The 20717-nt window shown below is 47.2% G+C and overlaps 1 protein-coding gene across 2 annotated transcripts; it reads left to right on the top strand.

The window, feature by feature from the left end:
- The first annotated feature begins 4313 nt into the window (after nt 1–4313).
- Nucleotides 4314–17223, top strand: LOC147965097 (beta-1,3-galactosyltransferase 7-like). 2 transcript variants are annotated; one of them, XM_087527885.1, is made up of 11 exons: nt 4314–4690; nt 8543–8642; nt 8732–8790; nt 8891–9090; nt 11510–11573; nt 15788–15860; nt 15973–16093; nt 16189–16276; nt 16355–16480; nt 16566–16675; nt 16752–17223. In XM_087527885.1, the coding sequence occupies exons 1-11, from the start codon at nt 4587–4589 to the stop codon at nt 16898–16900; spliced, it is 1194 nt and encodes a 397-aa protein (XP_087384011.1). In that variant the 5' UTR covers nt 4314–4586; the 3' UTR covers nt 16901–17223. The 2 variants fall into 2 exon arrangements, with proteins under 2 accessions (XP_087384011.1, XP_087384010.1); XM_087527884.1 differs by having other exon boundaries at nt 4315–4690; nt 8531–8642.
- Nucleotides 17224–20717: the final 3494 nt, after the last annotated feature.

Below are 20717 nucleotides of genomic sequence, written 5' to 3'. Positions count from 1 at the left end.
ACTTTAGAACGATCTGTTTGAGCATCCGTGAGCGTTTCATGTGGACAAAAAGAACATATGTTCACATAAGTTGAATTCAAATTGAACTATTTTTATTTTATAACTTTATGTTTGGATTGTACTGTTTTATTTGAATTGTTGTTGCATTGGAATAGTTATGGATCAATTATGCTATTTTATCTTTGATTATTTTCAGCACCCTAATTATATGAGAAAAATATTTATAGGACATACATTTTGTGACTACGGTTGGATGGCCGGCATTCGACCCGCTGTCCACCGACACGTCCGGACGCATCCGTGGACATTTGATAATGTTCAATAAACGATCCACATTAGAATTGTCCTAAGTGCGTCCTTTTCAACCATTGATGATGTCCAATAGGTGCTCCACGTTGGAGTTACCTTAAGAGCATCTCCAGTCGCGTCTCCAATAGGCCTTTCATAGACGTTTTTGCCACGCCGGCGCCTAAAAATCGGTCCAGTCGCGTCCTCAGGAGCCCGTTTTTTTGCCGGCTTCGGCCGAAATCGGCGCTGGCGGACCCGAGCCGAACCCGGCGCGCTGCGGGGCGCTCGGGGACGCCGGGGCGAGGGTTTTGGCGCGAAAGCGCAGTGGGCCCGCCGAGTCAGCGGCACGCGCCTCGTCTTCCCCAAAACGCCTCGGTTTCTTGCGGGGAATCAATGGCAAGGCTGTTGCGGACAGCCTTGCCATTGATTCCTCATGGGCGACGCATCACGGGCTGGCTGGCGCGGCGACACCTCCCCTTCCGCCACGCGTTCACACGACCTGGGCTATAAAACCAGAGGCTTCCCCTCGCCGCTGGCCACACCAGCCCGAGTCCGCCAAGCCCAAACCAGCCGCCGTCCCTCCAGTCTGCCGTCGAGCTCTGCCGCTCTCCCCTTCCTCCCCTTACCCTCCCCCTCTCCATGGCCGAACGCTTCCCCGGCCACTCCGCGGAGGGCAACGGCTTCGGCCGCCGCTCGCTCCAGGAGGGTGAGGTGTGGCTTCTCTTCAAGGTCAACATCCCGACACCACCGGACATGCGCGCCGGGCCGACGGGGTGGAGGCTCAGCAACGGCGTCGTCCCCATCCCCCCGGTGCCCGACATCGACGCGCGCCCCGACCTCTTCACCGCTGAGGTCGACCGCGTGCGGTCGTCCCTGACGGAGGAGCAGCGCGCCCTTCCCCAGTACGCCGCTGACAACCACGCGGCATGGGCAGACTATTTCCAGCGGCGGTAGGCGCAGCGGCTGGCGTCCACGAACGGGGCGCCGGTGGTCGGCGGCCCCAAGAACAGCGACGGCCTCCGCGTCTGGTGGGGCGTCCCTGGCCGCACCCTGCACGAGGTGATGGAATACCTCGAGGGAGGCAATAACTCGCTGCTGGCATACCCTGTCGCATCGGCCGTCCCGCCCCCCCACCGGAGCGCCGGGCCGTGGGTGCCCAGGAGGTTCGCCGGCTCCTCCTCCTCCCACTCTTCCTCCTCCTCCCGCTCCTCCTCCCACCCTTCCGGCTCGCCGGCGCTCCTCGGCGTCAAGGCCGAGCCCACCGCGGAGACGCCGCTCGGCCGGCACACCCGCAGCACTGGCATCTTCATCAACGAGGGTGGCCGGCGCGCCACCTCCTCGGCTCCTCCGCGCTTCGTCAAGCCAAAGACGGAGCCGGGGCTCGCCGCCGTCAAGCTGGAGCCAGGGCTCCCCGTTGTGAAGATGAAGCCCGGGCTCGCCGGCAGCGTCAAGGAGGAGGAGCTCGACGACAAAGCGGCCCTCAAATGGGCGCGCGACGACTGCGCACACACGGAGCCAGTGCGCCGCCTTCACGCGGTTTGAAGCTCGTCGCCGTGGCCGGGACAAGGGAGGCATCGTCGTCCTCGACGACAACGACGACAACGACAACGCGCCGCCGCCGCCGGTTCGCCATGGAGACGTCGGGCAGGGGTCCAGCAGGGGTGGCTGCGCCATCAAGGAGAAGGCCGTCGACGACAACGAGGACGACGGCGACGTCGGTGACTTCGCCGCGCTCATCGACGTCTTCGTAGATGTTTTTTTAAATAATCTATGTAAATGCCGAACATGTTGAATATGAATGTCAAGTTTGCCGAATTTTAGCCGAACTTTGCCGAATTCAGATTTTTTAAACTAAAAAAAACGCGTCTGGGGCAACCCTAGGGCGAGCGGCTGAGAACCCGCTCGCCCCCGCGCCGATTTTAGCGCCGGCTCGCCCTCAAGGGGCGCGTAAAATCGCCGCCTGGGACGCCAACGGTTGGAGATGCTCTAAGTGTGTGTCTTTTCCCAACTAACATGACCCAGCTACTTCATGAATGTCATGTACTATATTTGTACATTTATGTTAACCATATACCTCCAAATCAAATTTCTTTCTTTTTTCTCATTTTCCTTTTTGCGGGAGGTTTTTTTATGTAGAAGTTTTTATTTTGTACTCGCAAAGAATAGTTCGGTAACCAAATAATTTGGGGCAATCCAGTCAATAAAAATGTCTCAGACTCAGTAAAATAAAAGAATCTACCTGTTAGCGGTGGAGAAGAATATGCAACGAATTGTCGTTGAAATTGACTGCCAAGTGATGTGCAAGATGTTGGAGGCGAATGATGATATGGATACTTGTTTACTCCGTGAGATGAAATCGTATCTCACAAACTTTTAGGAATCCATACCGAGATTTGTAAAGAGAGTGCTAATGTACCGGCACATGTCTGTGTTGGGAGACACCAAATTTAGTTTTTTAACGGTGATATCGAATCCATTAAAAAACGCTTCGTTCGCTCCCCAAGCGACGGGCCAGGAGCCAAAACTAACGCCACCGCCAGCAGTCCCTGCTATCGTCTCTCTCCTCCGCCCCTGCCGTCGGCCTGAGCCGCGGTGGAGGCGGGCCCACCATTGAAGGGTGGCGGGGTGTTCTTCTGTTGGCGGAGGCTGCCTCGTGTGAGGCGATGGAGGCCATGGGCGGAGGTTTCTAGGGCGGCGGCCCTGTGGCGAGTTGGTGGAAGATGACGATTGGACGCTGTTGGTGTGCGGTGCGCCCGCGGGTGATGCCGGCAGCGCTCGTTGATTCTTCTTCTCCAACTCGTGACCCTAGATCGCATAGGCAATCCTATCCAAGATCACTCGACCATGTCGTCGCTGAATCTCAACGGTTCGGGGCGTGGATGTGTTGACTCTGCCGAGCCTAGTGGAGTCATCACAAGGTTCCGCTCTGCTCGTACTGCACAGGGATGCCGCCTCATGCCTTCGGATCTGCCACGATATGCTCCCCGGATGCGGATGCATTGCCGACGCCATAGAAGGCTGCATGCTAGTGTGTTTGGTGATTGTCAACCGCAAATTATTGCCATCCTGAAAACATCGACATCGGCAACTCCATGGCCCCTATTCCCGAGTGTATACGTGGGGATTCAAGGCGGCCGTGTTTGACGATCAGTTGGGTTGTGAAGGTATTATCTCGCATGCTCGTGTTGAGTCGAGATCACCTACTGTCGGTGGCTGTCCCAGGGAGTACTTGCGGTGAATGGGAAGATGGCGACGATCCGCTACTCATTGTGTGCATACGGTTTGCGGAACCGTGCACGTGATGAATGTGAGTCAGACGACTGGCTAATTGCAGCAGCTCGGCAAGTGGGGGCGACGACACAGGATGACTTCGTTCTTGGTGGTGCTCTTTGATGTCTGCGTCTCGGTTTTCGGGATGAAAACCCTAGGTCTAGCCTTCATTGGTTGTAGCTGACAATTATGACTCTCTAGTCGTTTCCTTGTTGAATGCATTGTCTGGTGATCGGACCTCTCCGGGATGAAAACCCATGTTCTGACTTTTGCGGTTAGACATGGCGACGACAGCGGTTGTGCATTGTTATCTTCTTGAAGGCGTTGCTTCGGAGAACCCTCCTTATATGTGGTATAGTGTCGTTAAAGATGATGGTTTTGTTCATGTTGCTGACATTTTTGTTGTTTGCAGAGACCAGGTGTATGTGATATCTTTTTGATATTAATATATTTTTTTTATAAAAAAAGTAAGTTGATCATGCAATCACAAATCTTGGGAGTATATGCAATCATGTCTTAGTATGTTGATCATGCTGCGCAATCGGACTGATATTGTTTTATCTGTTTTTTTAAATAAATAAAGTGATTAGATGACAGTTCTAAAAAAAGCTGCTGGCCAACATAATGCAAATGTAGAGAAGAGAACAGCTCGCCTATCTTTTTTGAGAAGAAAAAGAAAGACGGAAATAAAAATAAAACAAAAATGTTTTTCTCAAAAGCTGCGTGAGAAGACCAACAAAACAGGCCGCCCACCACGCTCCCCGTTTCAGAATTTCAGACAGCTAAACAAACTCGGCCAGCCCAGCTTCCTCCTCCTCCTCCTCCTCCTCCCCCTCGACTGCTGGTGACCGCCGTCTGCCTTCTCCGACGAATCTCCGCGCGAATTGGGCCTAGCTCACAGGGAGTCTCGAATCTCCCCTTTGACGCTGAGTCGAGGAAGAAGGTCGGCTCGGGTTCGCTTACTCGTTCGCTCGAGGACGAGATTCAGCGGCGGGACTGATTGATTGATTGGGCGCGAGCGAGAGCGGATGAAGGGGAAGGGCGGGGCGCTCGACAGGAGGTCGTCTGCGAGGTGGAGGCTGCTGCTGCTCTGCGGCTTCAGCTTCGGGCTCGGCATGCTCTTCACCAACCGGTGGGTCTCTCTCACTCTCTCCCTCCATGCCCTTCTATATGTCCGCAGGAGCCATTAGATCTCGCCGCGCGCTCCTCTCTTATTGGAGGGATTGCTGGGGCTAATGCCGGCGAGGCTCGGACGGCTGTCAAAAGCTTGCGCGATTTTTCTCTTGGTTTTTGACCGCTCGAGGTTGACCAAGTTTGTTTTGTCCAACCTCTAGCCAATGGCGTGCTGAGATTTGTTTTCTGGAGGGAAATTGGATTTTAATCTGTCTCTTTCTCTTTGTTCTCTCCTCTTGAGCTCATGGGGATCTGGGGTTGGTGGAAAGCTCGCATTTCTTATTCAGAACACAGGAGATCGCGTTCTGATGTGGACTGGTGCATGCTACGTTTTGGGACTCATGTTTCATCATCGAACTAGTAGAAGATACCTCGCGGGTTGCCGCTGAATTTCTGGTTGATAAGTTCCAGATTATGTGAATAGTACTAAATAGATGCTTCTCAAACATTTAAACAAATCAAAACACTCCACTTAAGTACTTGTGGTGCCGTTAGGAAGAAAAGTGCAAATATCTGTGTCAAATTCATAAATCGCCTAAAGCAGGCGAATCTCAAGAAGCATGCCAACTTGTTTATCTACCTGTGGGTCAAAATGGTATAGCATATTAATTGCCAGCTTGTTCCTGTAGGCCCTCAACTAAGAAAGGAAAACATGTTGACAACATGAAGAGAGGAGCAACACCTGCAACTGCCGCCATATATAGGCAGTTCCCTAGAATTGAATCGGAAAGGGAACATAGTATGCAAGATAAAACAGATACAACAAAAGGTCAAATGGGTTGACGGTATTGGATCTTATCATAGAAGTTTAAAACATGAACATGAAAAGAAAATTGCCGCATATATTTGACCTGTTAATGGAAAAAGGGGCATCCCTGTGTGCGTGCTCCCGCTTGTGCAGGGTCCGGGGAAGGGTCCGACCACTTTGGGTCTGGAAGAAAGTGAAAAATACATTTAATTTGAGACCACATGAGCATGAGCAGGGAGGTAAATTGTTTCTTGCAACCTGATCATGTCGTATGTTGGGTACTTCGATATTGAACAAACAACAAAGAAAAGCACCTAATAATGGACTATCTAATTAAGGGAAGGGCTGTTTCGTGACATGGACATGTAGATTAGATTAAATTTGAATTCTTCACATCGATACATATGGGGACCAAGAGAAACAAAAAAAAAAGAATATATAAACATATAACTGCACATGTACAGATATGACAAATAGTACAATGGTTCATAGGAACAGACCTGAAAATAGAGAAGTTACTAACTTACTATAAAGAGGGCACCGGGCCACTAAGGATGGAGGATGAGGTGATAATCAGTAGCACTAAGAAAGACATAAAAAAGATCAATGATAAACATCTGGCAAGAAAATATGTATTGGTAATACATTTGATCTTGGAAGTTTGTCATTGTACAGGCACTTGGTGAGCATGCCACTAGGTCAGAATGATATTGCTGAAAGGCAAGGGAAATAACATCCATCTATTAGGAATAAATCAAATATACTTTTTTGCACAAAAGGATCAACCATAACTGGCAACAATACATCTGAACGTGAAGTGGTAACTGTCGAGGGCTGTTTCATCGATCCTAATAGCTGTCGAGGGCTGTTTCATCGATCCTAATAGCGGTCCAAGGGGGAGTACGTGGATTTTGTTGTCGAGGGGACGCCACGTCAGGAGACCAGGGGGTCTTTGGACACGGATCACACAAACATACAATATACCCAGGTTCTGGCCCCCAATGTGTGTAAAAGCTCTACTTCCTGCCTTTCTCTTTTCTTATATATATGGAGAGTACAAAAGATTACAATGTCGACAGAGGATCTTGATGAGACGGAGTGCCTTGTCGAGATGAGATGGTGGAGATTCGGACGATAAGCGCCGGAATCCTTTCTAGGTGGTCTAGACTACAATGGTGCAGAGAAGGTCCCCCTCTATGATGCTCCTGGTGGCCCTTACATAGCACAACTTGAAGGCCTCCATGTCGGTGCATAGGGCGTGTAGAGCTTGGAGTCTGGCCCTTACGTCGGTTTATGACACATGCAGGGTATTTTCTTCCTTATTTGTAGAGTTCTTCCTTACTCTGATATGTGACATGGCGGTATTCCTCCTCCTGAGGCAGTGGCAAATCTTCTGATGTCCCGAGGGTGTCTTGGGCCCTTGGGGGCCTGTCGTGGTAGGGAAGGGAGACAAGCCGACACGTGGTTTAACCTATCGTCTACCACAACTAATTAGAATTGCAAGTGAAATTGAGACAGCAAAATTAACTCCCCCAAGTCCGAGTGAAGATCCATGGCAATCAAATTCGTAGGCAAGATCCATGGAAATTTTCGGCTTTGTTGACCCCACCAGCGTCAGTTAATCAGAGATGCCCCATTTCTTGGTCTGACACCCGATTAATGGGCTTGTCAGACCGATTAATCCCCCTGGCCAGTTAACTCACCGAATTTGTCTAAAAAAAGTTAACTTGCCCAATAGGGTGTATAATCGGTGTGCCTCCAAGCAGCGATTAACTGGTCAGTTAACTGATGAGTTGGCCGATTTTTAGAACAGTTCATAGATGTAGAGTAATTTAGCTGGGTAGTATAGCCCGCGAAACTGAAGGTAGAAATTGAAGTGATCAATATATAGCCTCCAGTGATATAATATATCTGAACCCAAAACAGCATGTGCAAGACTACGGCTACTTACTGGCTTGCATTGGCTTCAATCATTGTGAAACGGATTGGTGTGATGCATACACATATCAGTACTGTTCTTCACTCCTAAGGTCGGATGCATATATAGCAGGAACGAATTTAGGATTTGGAACTTTGGCAGGAATGAATTTAGGATGGTAGGAGAAGAGGACGACACATGAATTGGTGAAGTTGAAGAGGAAATTAAAGAGTCGAAGCATCCATGCTGCGTTCTCGGGAGGCAAGGAGCCCAGGAAGGAGGAGCTAACGGGAGGCATGTGGAGCAAGGGGGGACCAACTCTTGGGCTGCAGACCTGAGCCACCTGTGGTCAATCAAACGGCTAAAAGAATTTATGGTGACGTGGACACGTGAGAGCGCAGGAAAATCAGCTAGTGGGGGGCTCCTATTTAGATATAGTAGATACAAGCTCGTCACTGCATTTTCTTTGTTCGAAGAATGTCTTGCTACTTGCAGCCAGCCCAATAATTAAACGCCCGTGTGAGATCTATACTGAAGAGCTTGCCTTTTGTAGAAGTGAATGTTCATTTAGGTCGCGTACTACTGAGCTAGTATACCAGTGCTTCTCTAGATGGAGTGACGAACCCTTTGTGTGGATTCCTACTCTCTCTCTCTCTCTCTCTCTCTCTCTCTCTCTCAGTGTGGATTTACTTTCTATTAGTAAAGCTTGGATTTGGAATAAGTACATATTTGTCCTTGCGCTGTCAAAGTTATTCTCCCTCCGTACCATAATATAAGACGTTTTTGGAGTTCAATTTTGAACTGCAAAAACGTCTTTGAACTGCAAAAACGTCTTATATTATGGGTACAGAGGTACTCCCTCTTTTTCGGACGGAGGGAGTAGTATTTTACATGCCAGAGAAGTTGTGTTGGACAGATTTTATCTTGACAGAAATTGTAGCTAAATATAAATTTATTGGGATTCAAGTTGAAGGTTGTTCAGTTGATCCTTGGAAAGGGCTGTAATTGAAACAAATAACAAAGAGTAAGGATAATTTTGGTTCCTAATCTCCAAGGGAATTCAAGTTATACATTTTGAAGATGAAATACTTGTTTGTTGTTGCTTTTTGGAATTTATTGATGAATCCTTACAGGTGCTTTTACAGCTTCTGGACAGCACCAAATACCAATAACCACATCATGTCCCAACACAGGAGACAAGACCAGGAGTTGCAACTTGTGTCAGAGGATTGCAATACAAAGAGGGTGGGTTTCCAAATTCAGTAAATTTGCATGATTTATCAAGTTTTATACTGCTTTTTCCTTGAACTGTCTAATTTACAATTGGATTGCAGAAGCATGGGGAGCACAAGGATATAATGGGAGAGGTAACCAGGACCCATGAAGCCATACAGTGAGCTCATTTGACCCCATCCAGTGTTAAATCTAAGAGTTCAACTGTATTTTGGTTACTTGTATCTGATTTTTTTTGTTCTTCGGATTGTTTGTGGTAGATTGTTGGATAAGTCAATCTCAACGCTGCAGATGGAGCTTGCAGCAAAGCGAAGCACGTTGGAACTGGTCCGTTCTGGTGTGCCAGTAACTTCAGAAACTAGTCAATCAAGGAAAAAAGCATTCGTTGTCGTTGGAGTTAACACCGCTTTCAGTAGCCGCAAGCGTCGTGATTCAGTCAGGGAGACATGGATGCCTCAAGGTTGGTAATACTTTGGTGTTAATTGCGATGAATAATAGCATGTTTGTGGTTACTGAATTTGGATGTTGATGATCTAGTTAGCGTATTGTTACACAATACAGGGTACCATAAAACCATTTGTTTGCAGTTAGAAGCAACATGTCTCTTTTTGTTAACTGTTTTATTTCTGCAGTCACCATCGTTTACACTATCATGCCGTGATTGAATACATTTATCAGACCATGTTTCCGCACATGCACCTGATTAAGCATATGGCACTGTGGAACAGCCCCTAGATCTGAGGGCGATCCAGTGGCCTGGAGGTGCTTGGGGGCCGACGGTTCGTCGGCGAGGCGGTGCCGTCGTGCAGTAGCAGAAGGCAGTGGGGATTAGAGATAGAGAACATGGATTAGGGAAACTAGACTTTATTGATTATATTCCTCCTCTAGCTTACACTAGTAGGTCCTTTATATAGGACACAGGCCAGTACTACTTTGGCATATCCTGGACTCTAATTGGAATCTGATTCAAACTAGATTACCTTAACAACCTGAAGACTACCAAAACAGAGGCATCCTCTGGACATCAAACTGCCCTTGTCTAGCTACAGCCTAACCTGCCCCTGCTGCCTTCCGCGTAACATAAGGAACCCACATAACATCTCTCCCTTCATCAGCAAGCAGCTCGTCCTCGAGCTGATAATCTGGATATTGCATGATGAAGTCAGCACGGGGCTCCCAAGTGGCATCCATTTCCGAAGAACCTACCCATTGAACAAGCACATGCTTCACTCTGCGCATGCTTGAGCTTAGTACTTTGGCAGGCTCTAGAATGACGCGACCATCCTGAATCAACGACAATGGTGGCTGTCACATAAGGAGCAACACCGTGGAATTTCTTCAAAAGGCTCACATGGAAGACATCATGTAGACAAGAGCCTTCCGGGAGATCCAGCTTGTAGGCAATAGAACCAACATGCTCCAGAATCTTGTAAGGTCCATAAAAGCGCTGAGCTAACTTGCCACGTGTATGGCCTTGCAATGAAGCAGCTTGCCTGTGGTGAAGGTGCTGCCATGCCCACTCACCAAAATCAAAGGACGGATCCCGATGATGCTCATCGTAGTACTTCTTGCTGCGTTGTTGCCTTGTTGGGCCTGAAGCAGACGCTCACAAACCTCCTGAAGAAACTGATCATGTTCTTGCAAAAGCGGTCCCTACTGACTCAACTTTGGCTTCGCCCTTGTTGTAAGTTAGTAGAGCAGGAGGGTCATGGCCGTAGACCACCTTGAAGGGAGTGTCATGAAGCGAGGAATGATACAATGGACTATGGAAGCCCATGGAGCTGAACAATACCGTCAAAGAAAGCTCTGGCCATCGAGATAGCAGTGGACAGATGTGCCAATGGTATGAAGTGTGCATATTTAGAGAAGAGATCGACAACAGAAAGGATCACTGTCTTGCCATGGACACAAGGAAGGGCCTCAATAAAATCCATTTGAGATATCCAACCGGACCGTTGAGGGCACCATCAGAGGCTGAAGCAGACCAGCAGGGTGAAGAGTCTCGGTCTTGTTCCATTGACAAATCTTGCAGGAACGTACCAATTCTTGCACCAATGCACACTCACTTGGTATGTGGAATGTGTCAATCAAGCGATGAAGTGTCTTCTGAATCATGGGCTGCATCCTGCATGGGCCTGTTTTAGGAAAGATGTTACCAACGACGATGATGTAAGCACATAAACATGTTGGCGGTGCAAGATCAGATCATCAAAACACGGCCAAGGGGCACTGAGCTCACTGGACAGAATACGGGCACACAAGGATACTTTTTTTTCACCTGCAAAAAAAAGGCGAGGAGATGGAAGAATCAGTGGGAAGTGGGGGCGAAATGGGTGGCGGCGACTGGGTGGGTGTGATTGGAGCCTCGTTCGCATAGTTCCGCCCTGAAGCTAAGGATCCCCTGGTGACGATGTGGCAAGTGGAGAGCGCCAAGATTTGTGCGTAGTATCAGACGGCTACGAAGACGTCGCTCGAACTTGGTAAAAATGTGACATTTGATTTTTATCATTTAAGGATATAATTCCCATGTATCTTTTTTAGGCCAATGATTCGTCACATAGGTCTAAGCCAGGCCAGCAAGCTCTAAATTGATGGTTTTTTCTTGTAGCAAAAGTTATTCAAGTAAATGTGCATACTGTATATACTTTTCCTTTTCTTCTTTGTTATGTCAACCATAACCTTTATAACATTGTTATTGAATTCCAAATGTTGTCATAGTCCACTATTTTGTTTTTACTAAAGTTCTCTTCTGCATTATTACATTTGTTATTGAATAATAACTTTTGTAACCACCTTGATATTTATTACATTGTTATTGAATTCCAAATGTTGTCATAGTCCACTATTTTGTTTTTACTAAAGTTCTCTTCTTCATTTAGGTGAGAAGCTGCTGCAGCTTGAAGAACAGAAGGGAATAGTTATCCGCTTCACTATAGGCCATAGGTAAACAAGTGGTTCTTCTTGCCCCCAGGTCATTTTTACTGTTTAATCTCTGGTGTTGCAAAATTCTCTCCCTAGAGCCTGCAATCATATAATTTGGATGATTCTTTCTCGTCTGTTTTAGAAAGTATTCCCGCAGGCATCTATGACAACAAAACAACAACAACAACAACAACAACAACAACAAAGCATTTCAGTCCAAAACAAGTTGGGATAGGCTAGAGTTGAAACCCATAAGATATCGAAACCAAATCATGGTTCCGTGGACTACGCACCCCTGTCCATGGCTAAATCATTGGTGATATTCCACTCCTTCAGATCTCACTTTACAGACTACTCTCATGTCAAGTTTGGTCTACCCCGACCTCTCTTGACATTATCAACATGCGTTAGCCGTCCGCTATGCACCGGCGCTTCTGGAGGCCTGCGTTGTATATGCCCAAACCATCCCAAACAATGTTGGACAAGCTTCTCTTCAATTGGCCACCCCAACTCCATCATGTATATCATCATTCCAGATCCGATTCTTTCTTGAGTCGCCACATATCCATCTCAACATGTGCATCTCTGCTGCACCTAGCTGTTGGACATGTCGCCTTTTAGTTGGCCAACATTCAGCGGCATACAACATTGTAGGTTGATTTGCTGTTTTATAGAACCTGCCTTCTAGCTTTTGTGGCACTCTCTTATCACATAGAACACCAGAAGCTTGGCGCCACTTCATCCATCCAGTTTTGGTTCGATGGCTGACATCTTCATCCTTTTGCAACAACAATAACAAAGCCTTTAGTCCCAAACAAGTTGGGGTAGGCTAGAGGTGAAACCCATAAGATCTCCCGACCAACTCATGGCTCTGGCACATGGATAGCAAGCTTCCATGCACCCCTGTCCATAGCTAGTTCTTTGGTGATACTCCAATCCTCCAGGTCTCTCTTAACGAACTCCTCCCATGTCAAATTCGGTCTACCCCGACCTCTCTTGACATTCTTCGCACGCTTTAGCCGTCCGCTATGCACTGGAGCTTCTGGAGGCCTGCGCCGAATATGCCCAAACCATCTCGGACGATGTTGGACAAGCTTCTCTTCAATTGGTGCTACCCCAACTCTATCTCGTATATCATCATTCTGGACTCTATCCTTCCTCGTGTGGGCACACATCCATCTCAACATACGCATCTCCACCACACCTAACTGTTGAACATGTCGCCTTTTAGTCGGCAAACACTCAGCGCCATACAACATTGTGGGTCGAACAGCCGTCCTGTAGAACTTGCCTTTTAGCTTTTGTGGCACTCTTGTCACAGAGAATGCCAGAAGCTTGGTGCCACTTCATCCGTCCAGCTGTGATTCGATGGTTCACATCTTCATCAATACCCCCATCCTTTTGCAACATTGACCCAAAATATTGAAAGGTGTCCTTTTGAGGTACCGCTTGCCCACCAAGGCTAACTTCCTCCTCGTGCCTAGTAGTATTGACACCACACCTTATGTACTCAGTTTTAGTTCTACTAAGCCTAAAACCTTCCGATTCTAATGTTTGTCTCCACAGCTCTAACTTTCTATTAACCCCTGTCCCACTATTGTTGACTAGTAGCACATCATCCGCAAAGAGCATACACCATGGGATATCTCCTTGTATAAAACTGACGCCTGGTGTAGTCCTATTTTAATTGGAAAGTCATTAGTGCTGCCATCACTTGTTCGAACACTTGTCACAACATTATCGTACATCTCCTTGATGAGGGTAATGTACTTTGTTGGGACTTTGTATTTCTCCAAGCCCACCACATGACATTCCGCGGCATCCTATTGTAGGCCTTCCCAAAGTCAATGAACACCATATGCAGGTCCTTGTTTTACTCCTTGTATCTCTCCATAAGTTGTCGTACCAAGAAAATGGTTTCCATGGTCGACCTCCCATGCATGAAACCAAACTGATTTTTGGTCACGCTTGTCATTCTTCTTAAGCGGTGCTCAATGACTCTCTCCCATAGCTTCATTGTATGGCTCATCAGCTTAATTCCATGGTGATTAGTACAACTTTGAACACCCCCCTTGTTCTTGAAGATTGGTACTACTATACCCCGCCTTCATTTTCTCTTTCTAAAGAGGGTGTTAGCTACTATCCGTAGGCTAAGGTGAAGCTTAAAATATCCTCTCTTTTTTGATTCCTGCTGCCATATCCAAAGCCCCCATGCATCCCTTTATAACCTGTGTTAGATGTACCCACGTGGCCATTGAGGTCTCCTCCTACGAAGAGCTTCTTGCCAATAGGTACACTCCTAACCATGTCCCCCAAGCCTTCCTAGATTCCTCATGGTGCTCTCACTGTGGCCTACTTTCGGGGCATAAGCCCTGATAACAATGTGAACTAAGTTCCCCCCAAACCTTCCCAGAACTCACTCTTGGTGCTCTCACTGTGGCCTACTTGCAGGGCATAAGCCCTGATAACAGTGCGAACTAAGTTCCCAACGACCAGCTTGACCAAGATAATCCGGTCCCCTTGCCCCTTGATGGCTACCACTCCATACTTGAGGCTCTTGTTGATCAAGATGCCTACTCCGTTTCTGTTTGTAGTTGTCCCTGTGTACCACAACTTGAAGCCGGTATCCTCTACCTCCTTCGCCTTGTGTCCCTTCCATTTGGTTTCTTCGACACATAGGATGTCAACATCCCTCCTCACCGCTGCATCCACTAATTCCCGTAACTTACACTCCCTACATTCCAGCTATCTATGCGGATCCTACTAGGCTCGGCTAGCTGTCTTGCTCTTCGCACTTGTCGAGCCAAATGCGAAGACCCTTGCTCATTTTTTCACTACACCCGGCGTCGATATAGCGTGCCACTAAGGATGCGACGACGCGGTCCTTGCTCACTTATCACTGTATCAGATCAAGATACGGCGCACCACCAAGGGGGTGACGGCCCGGGCCTTGCCGTTTAACATTACACCCGGGTTCCGATATGGCGTCTCGCTAAGAGGGTTATGCCCCAACGGTGTTCTTCTAGGTTTCATCTTCGTAAGAGTGGCTGCGTTTTGACGTTGGCTCGCCAAGCCTATCACAATCCTCCTCCTTTACCCAGGCTTGGGACCGGCTACATTGAGACAACATAGGTGGAGTTGCAGGCATCCATGAATAAGCTATAATAATTTTCACCAAATTTGGGGTAAGACATGCACAAGTCTCTTGCTAAGTTGCTAGTTGTCAATTTGCCATCAGAACACCTCAACTCTCTTGGTTGCAATGGATGATTCAGTGACACAACTCTGATTTAATCCATCTTCCTTCTCTTTTATATCTAAATAGCTAGCTCCCACTAACTATTTCTCTCAACATGCAAGTATGCCACATCATCGCACAACATGCATGAGAAAAGGCCCACCTCCACTACCATATGTCTCTCAACATGCAAGCATGCCACTTCATCATGAAACATGCATGAAAAAAAGACTCATCTCAACATGCAAACATACATGAGAATTTTCATTCTATTATGTTATTTATATTTAATACACATTTTACAATTATATATGTTAGAGTACGTAATGGGCCTAATGGCCTGGCTGGCGGTATAGCCCGTTAGTCTTAGGGTTAATTAGAGATAAGGGTCGCTTGCTTAGGGGTCAAGTAAGCCTTGCTTGGGAGTCAAGTAAGCCTTGCTTGGGAGTCAAGTAAGCCTTGCTTGGGAGTCAAGTAAACCTCTCTATATAAAGAGAGGAGATGTATCAATCTAATGAAGCAAGAATTAAGAAGGAAATCCCTTCCATCTTGCCCGGCCGTGGGCAAAAGGCCCTCGGCCGGCCCTTTCGCACCGTCCTTCTAGCAGCGCCATAACAATATAGTACTCAAACATAATAAATTATATGTATTTTCAGTTCTGGCCTTTCATATTATTACTTCAAATATTCATGTTTCATACAACGAATCACATTTAAATTTGTTGCAATATTTCTGCAACAACATGCGGGGTATCATCTACTCCCTCCGTTCCGAATTACTTGTCTTAGATTTGTCTAGATACAGAGGTATCTAGCACTAAAATGAGTCTAGGTACATCCGTATCTAGACAAATCCAAGACAAGTAATTCGGAACGGAGGGAGTAGTTCTATAGAACAGAGGTTTAATATTAGGGTTGTTCTATGTTGCTATTCCTGTCCGCTTGAAAATCTGGTACTAGTTCCTTGCAAAATGTGAACGGTTTTGGTGATTGTGCAGTGCTACATCCAATAGTATATTGGACAAAGCAATAGATGCAGAAGATGCACAGCATCATGACTTTCTTAGACTGGTAAGGCTGTATCATTCAGTGATGTTATGACACCGATCAAAACATACTTCTATTAGAAATTTTTAGTAGCACTGACCATGTTACCTGTTGGTTTTGTTCATTTATCATTCAGGACCATGTCGAGGGGTATCATGAACTCTCCGCAAAGACAAAAATCTTCTTCTCCACGGCCGTGGGCATTTGGGATGCTGACTTCTTCGTCAAGGTCGATGATGATGTGCATGTGAACTTAGGTGCATTTTATTTCTTTGATGTTATTGCCTTCTTTCAGAAAAAAAACCCCACTTCTGTTTATCACATTACTGGTACGCTGCACATGGAAAAACAGGAATGCTTGCCACTACCCTTGCGAGGCATAAAGCTAAACCAAGAACTTATATTGGCTGCATGAAGTCAGGCCCAGTTCTTGCTGACAAGTAATGTTAACTAGACTGTCTTGCAATTAAATTCTAGCTTTGGGGTACAAACTACGCTTGAACCTGCTCGTCATGTAGGAATCTGAAGTACCATGAACCTGAGGCCTGGAAATTTGGGGAGGACGGAAACAAGTATTTTCGCCATGCTACTGGACAGATATATGCCATCTCAAAAGATCTTGCGACCTATATCTCAATAAATCAGTATGTTCCATTGATGGTCATGTCATAAAATGGTCCTCCAGATAAAAATTAAAGTCAATCTGATGATGCCTTTTGATTTTGTCAGACCTATCTTACACAAGTATGCGAACGAAGATGTATCACTTGGGTCATGGTTTATTGGGTTAGAGGTTAATCATATTGATGAAAGGAACATGTGCTGTGGAACTCCACCAGGTCTGCCTCTCACCATAAAAAACACTTACCGTATACTTCTCTAACCTCTTATAATTGTGCATTGATATCTCTGCAGATTGTGAGTGGAAAGGGCAAGCTGGCAATATCTGCGTGGCATCCTTTGATTGGAGCTGCAGCGGCATATGCAAGTCCGTCGAGAGGCTCAAGGATGTACATGCTCGATGCGGCGAAGGCGATTCTTCTGTTTGGAGTGATCTAATCTAGCTAATACCCTCCCTGGCGTAAATATGTAGCATCCTCAGTAAACCCTGACGATCGTGCCTCAGTGGCTACAACTGAAATGACCGAAATTGCACAACAGGTCCGCAGATGGACTATATTTCTGGTGGTTCGGCCTGAGGCAACAGATGTAGTGTAGATGATACTTGTTCAGTCGTTGAGAGATCTCAGTAGATGGGAATTGCTTTGTGGCATCACCGGTGACTTCAGTAGTGTTAGAAGAGAGACCAACGCGATTGTGTAGCTGCTGTGTACCACAGATTAGGGGAAAACATCTGCTGCAAATTTTGATCAATTCTTTTGATGTCCGTTCTTTTTGTTATCCTTTGCAGGAACACCTGAAAGTAGGATTTCAATTTTGTCTTGAAAATTCAATGCAACATACCATAAAAAAGTCCATGAAACTTGACATCACTCTCATGTGATCTTGTACACCAGCGCCAGGGTTTTGTCCTAATTTGCTCGTTCACCCACCCCCTGTTAGGAATATGCAACATGTATTCCCATGAGGCCATAGGCCGATATATATACATGTACATGTGTGGAACATATGCAGGAAACCCCTTATACAACGGGATAAATACAAAGGAGTACATGACTTATATTATAAGTCTAACATCCTCCTTAAACTCATGGTGGATGAACAACACTGAGTTTGGAGAGATAAAAGCCATGTTGTGCTCTAGTCTGGGCCTTCGTCAGGAAATCCGCCAACTGTAACTCGGAAGGCACATACTGAAGAGCAATAACCTGATCTTGCACACCAGCGCGCACATAGAAAGCATCAACACCAATATACTTGGTGAGCTCATGCTTCACAGGATCGCGCGCAATGCTGATAGCACCTGTACTGTCAGATAAGAGCAGAGTCGGTGTAGTGACAGAAACACCAAAATCCTGAAGTAACCATCGTAACCAAGTCACCTCTGCCGTCAAAAGAGCCATTGCTCGCAACTCAGCCTCGGCACTCGAACGGGAAACTGCAAGCTGTTTCTTCGTCTTCCAGGCAATGAGAGAACCACCAAGAAAAACACAGTAAGCAGAAAGTGAACGGCGATCTGAAGGATCACTAGCCCACGTAGCATCCGAATAGGCCTGAAGCTGTAAAGAACTGGAGCGAGGAAAGAATAGACGGTGAGAGATCGTGCCTCGAAGATATCGGAGAACACGAAGGAGATGACTATAGTGAACCGAGGTGGGAGCAGAGACAAACTGACTCAGAATATGAACCGGATAAGAGATGTCCGGACGAGTGACAGCTAGATAGACAAGACTGCCAACAAGATGACGATAACGCGTCGGGTCAGGGAGAGGATCACCATCAGTAGCACGGAGGTGAACATTGAGCTCCATAGGAGTCTCAACAACACGCTCGTCAGTAAGAGCAGCACGAGCAAGAAGATCCTGGATATACTTTTTCTGGGATATAAAAAAGCCATCAGAGGTAGAAGAGACTTCAATCCCAAGAAAGTAGCGAAGAGGTCCAAGATCAGACATAAGAAACTGCTCACGAAGACGGGCCTTTACAAAGGCAATATACTCGGGGTCATCCCCCGTGATGATCATGTCATCAACATAGAGAAGAAGAAGAGTCCGACCACGAGGAAAAAGGTGAATAAACAATGCTGGATCATGAGCACTTGCTGAAAAACCAGCAGCAGTGATCACAGAGGCAAAGCGCTCAAACCAGGCGCGGGGGGCTTGCTTAAGGCCATAGAGAGAGCGATGAAGACGACATACCATGCCATCAGGAACAGAATACCCAGGTGGTGGCTGCATGTACACCTCCTCACGCAGCTCACCATTAAGAAAGGCATTCTTAACATCAAGCTGAGATATAGACCAGTGGCGTGCAGAGGCAACGGCAAGAAGTGTACGAACAGTGGTCATATGGGCCACAGGAGCAAAAGTCTCGTCATAATCATGATCGTGCTCCTGCTGAAAACCACGAGCCACAAGACGAGCTTTGTGACGCTCAAGAGAACCATCGGAGCGAGTCTTAACCTTGTAGACCCACTTACAAGTGATCGGACGGACTCCGGGAGGAAGAGAAACAAGATCCCAGGTACCAATGCGTTCAAGAGCAGCAATCTCCTCTGCCATCGCAAACTGCCATTCAGGATGAACAACAGCCTGACGGTAAGAAGTCGGCTCAAGAACAGCAGCACCAGCGGTGGGAAATCCAAAGCGATCAACAGGCGGACGAGGACGAGAACGCAAGCCATAAGTAGGCTGAGAGGAAGATGACGACTCATCCACAGAGGCATCGACTGGTCGTGGACGACGAGTGTAATGCTGAGGAAAAGATGGAATAATAGAAGGAGGAATCGTCAAGGTAGAATCGGGGGGTGGCGACGAAGAAGTCACCGGAGATGAAGGTGTAGAATCCGGTGACATGCTGGGAGAGGAGACCGGGGAGGAAGTCACCGGAGATGAAGGTGGAGAACCCGGTGACATGCTAGGCGAGGAGACCGGGGAGGATGGTGGCTGCAAATCAACTAGAGGTGGAGAAGGAGAGGAAGTGGAACGGAGAGGTACAGGCTCGACGGGGGTGATAGGTGAGTCAGGAAAAGTGAGGAAAGAGATATCATGCACTGAAAAAGTTGAGGAAGATGGGCGTGGGTAGAAGGGACGAGACTCATCAAAAGTCACGCCTCGAGAGATACGCATCCGACGACCGATAGGATCCCAACAATGATAGCCCTTATGCTCATCACTGTAGCCTAAGAAGACACACTCAACAGACTGAGCGGTCAGTTTGGTGCGTTCGCGAGGGGCAAGAAGAACATAGCAAACACAACCAAACGAGCGAAGCATCGAATAATCGGGAGAACGATCAAAAAGTCGCTCGAAAGGAACACCACCCTGTAGAGCAGCGGAAGGATGTATATTGATAAGATAGGTGGATGTGGAGACGGCCTCATCCCAAAAATGAGGCGGGAGAGAGGCAGCAATCATCAATGCACGAGCCGTCTCAAGAAGATGCCGATGCTTTCGCTCAGCCACACCATTCTGAGCATGAGCATCAGGACAAGAGAATTGAGAGAGAGTCCCTTGCTCAGCAAGAACACCACGCAACATCTTAGAGATATACTCGCCAGCGGAGTCAGCACAAAAAACACGAATGGGTGAAGAGAACTGAGTATGAACCATGGCAGCAAAATGCTTATAAATAGACAACACCTCAGAACGAGAAGTCATGAAATAAAGCCATGTGTAACGAGAGAAATCATCTATGAAAATAATATAGTATTTATGACCACCTTTCGAAGCGAAAGGGGCCGGACCCCATACATCAGAATGGACTAAATCGAAAGGACGCTTAGACACTGACTCACTATGTGAATATGGTAACTGAATCTGCTTGCCAAGACGACAACCCTGACACTCTAAAGAGACATCTCCTGAGACAGACCCCAGAAGACCTCGACGAACTAAAGAAGACAACCGAGAACCACACAGATGACCAAGTTGATGATGCCACTGCTGGAAGGAACCAGTAACGGAGGCGACAAAAGCGGAAGAACTGGCGATGGTGGTGGCAGCGGAAGGAACATGAAGCCAATCCAACTCCCAAAGACCCTGAGAATCACGGCGGCGAGGGCCAACCCCAACCAGAGTGTGCGTGCGACGGTCCTGGACAGAACAAGAGTCAACGTCAAGGATGACACGACAACCAGAATCAGTAAGTTGACCAGCAGAAAACAGATTCATGGTAAGTCGAGAAACATGAGCAACATCAGGAACAGAATAAGGAGTGGTAAGATTGCCTCTAATAGCAACAGAAAGTGGATTACCATCA

Source organism: Triticum urartu, chromosome 6A (assembly GCF_056163025.1).
Source record: "Triticum urartu cultivar PI428250 chromosome 6A, HENAU_Tu73, whole genome shotgun sequence".
NCBI lineage: Eukaryota > Viridiplantae > Streptophyta > Magnoliopsida > Poales > Poaceae > Triticum > Triticum urartu.
Note: the sequence above shows the minus strand (reverse complement) of the source record. Positions and strands in the feature narration are given on the sequence as shown.

What these genes read in the sequence shown, in the direction of transcription:
- LOC147965097 (XM_087527884.1), top strand. Translation starts at nt 4,587, where the DNA reads ATGAAGGGGAAGGGCGGGGCGCTCGACAGGAGGTCGTCTGCGAGGTGG. An exon ending in GGCCCAGTTCTTGCTGACAA is followed by an intron (nt 16,277 to 16,354) that starts GTAATGTTAACT and finishes CTCGTCATGTAG; the next exon opens with GAATCTGAAGTACCATGAAC. An exon ending in GTGCTGTGGAACTCCACCAG is followed by an intron (nt 16,676 to 16,751) that starts GTCTGCCTCTCA and finishes ATATCTCTGCAG; the next exon opens with ATTGTGAGTGGAAAGGGCAA.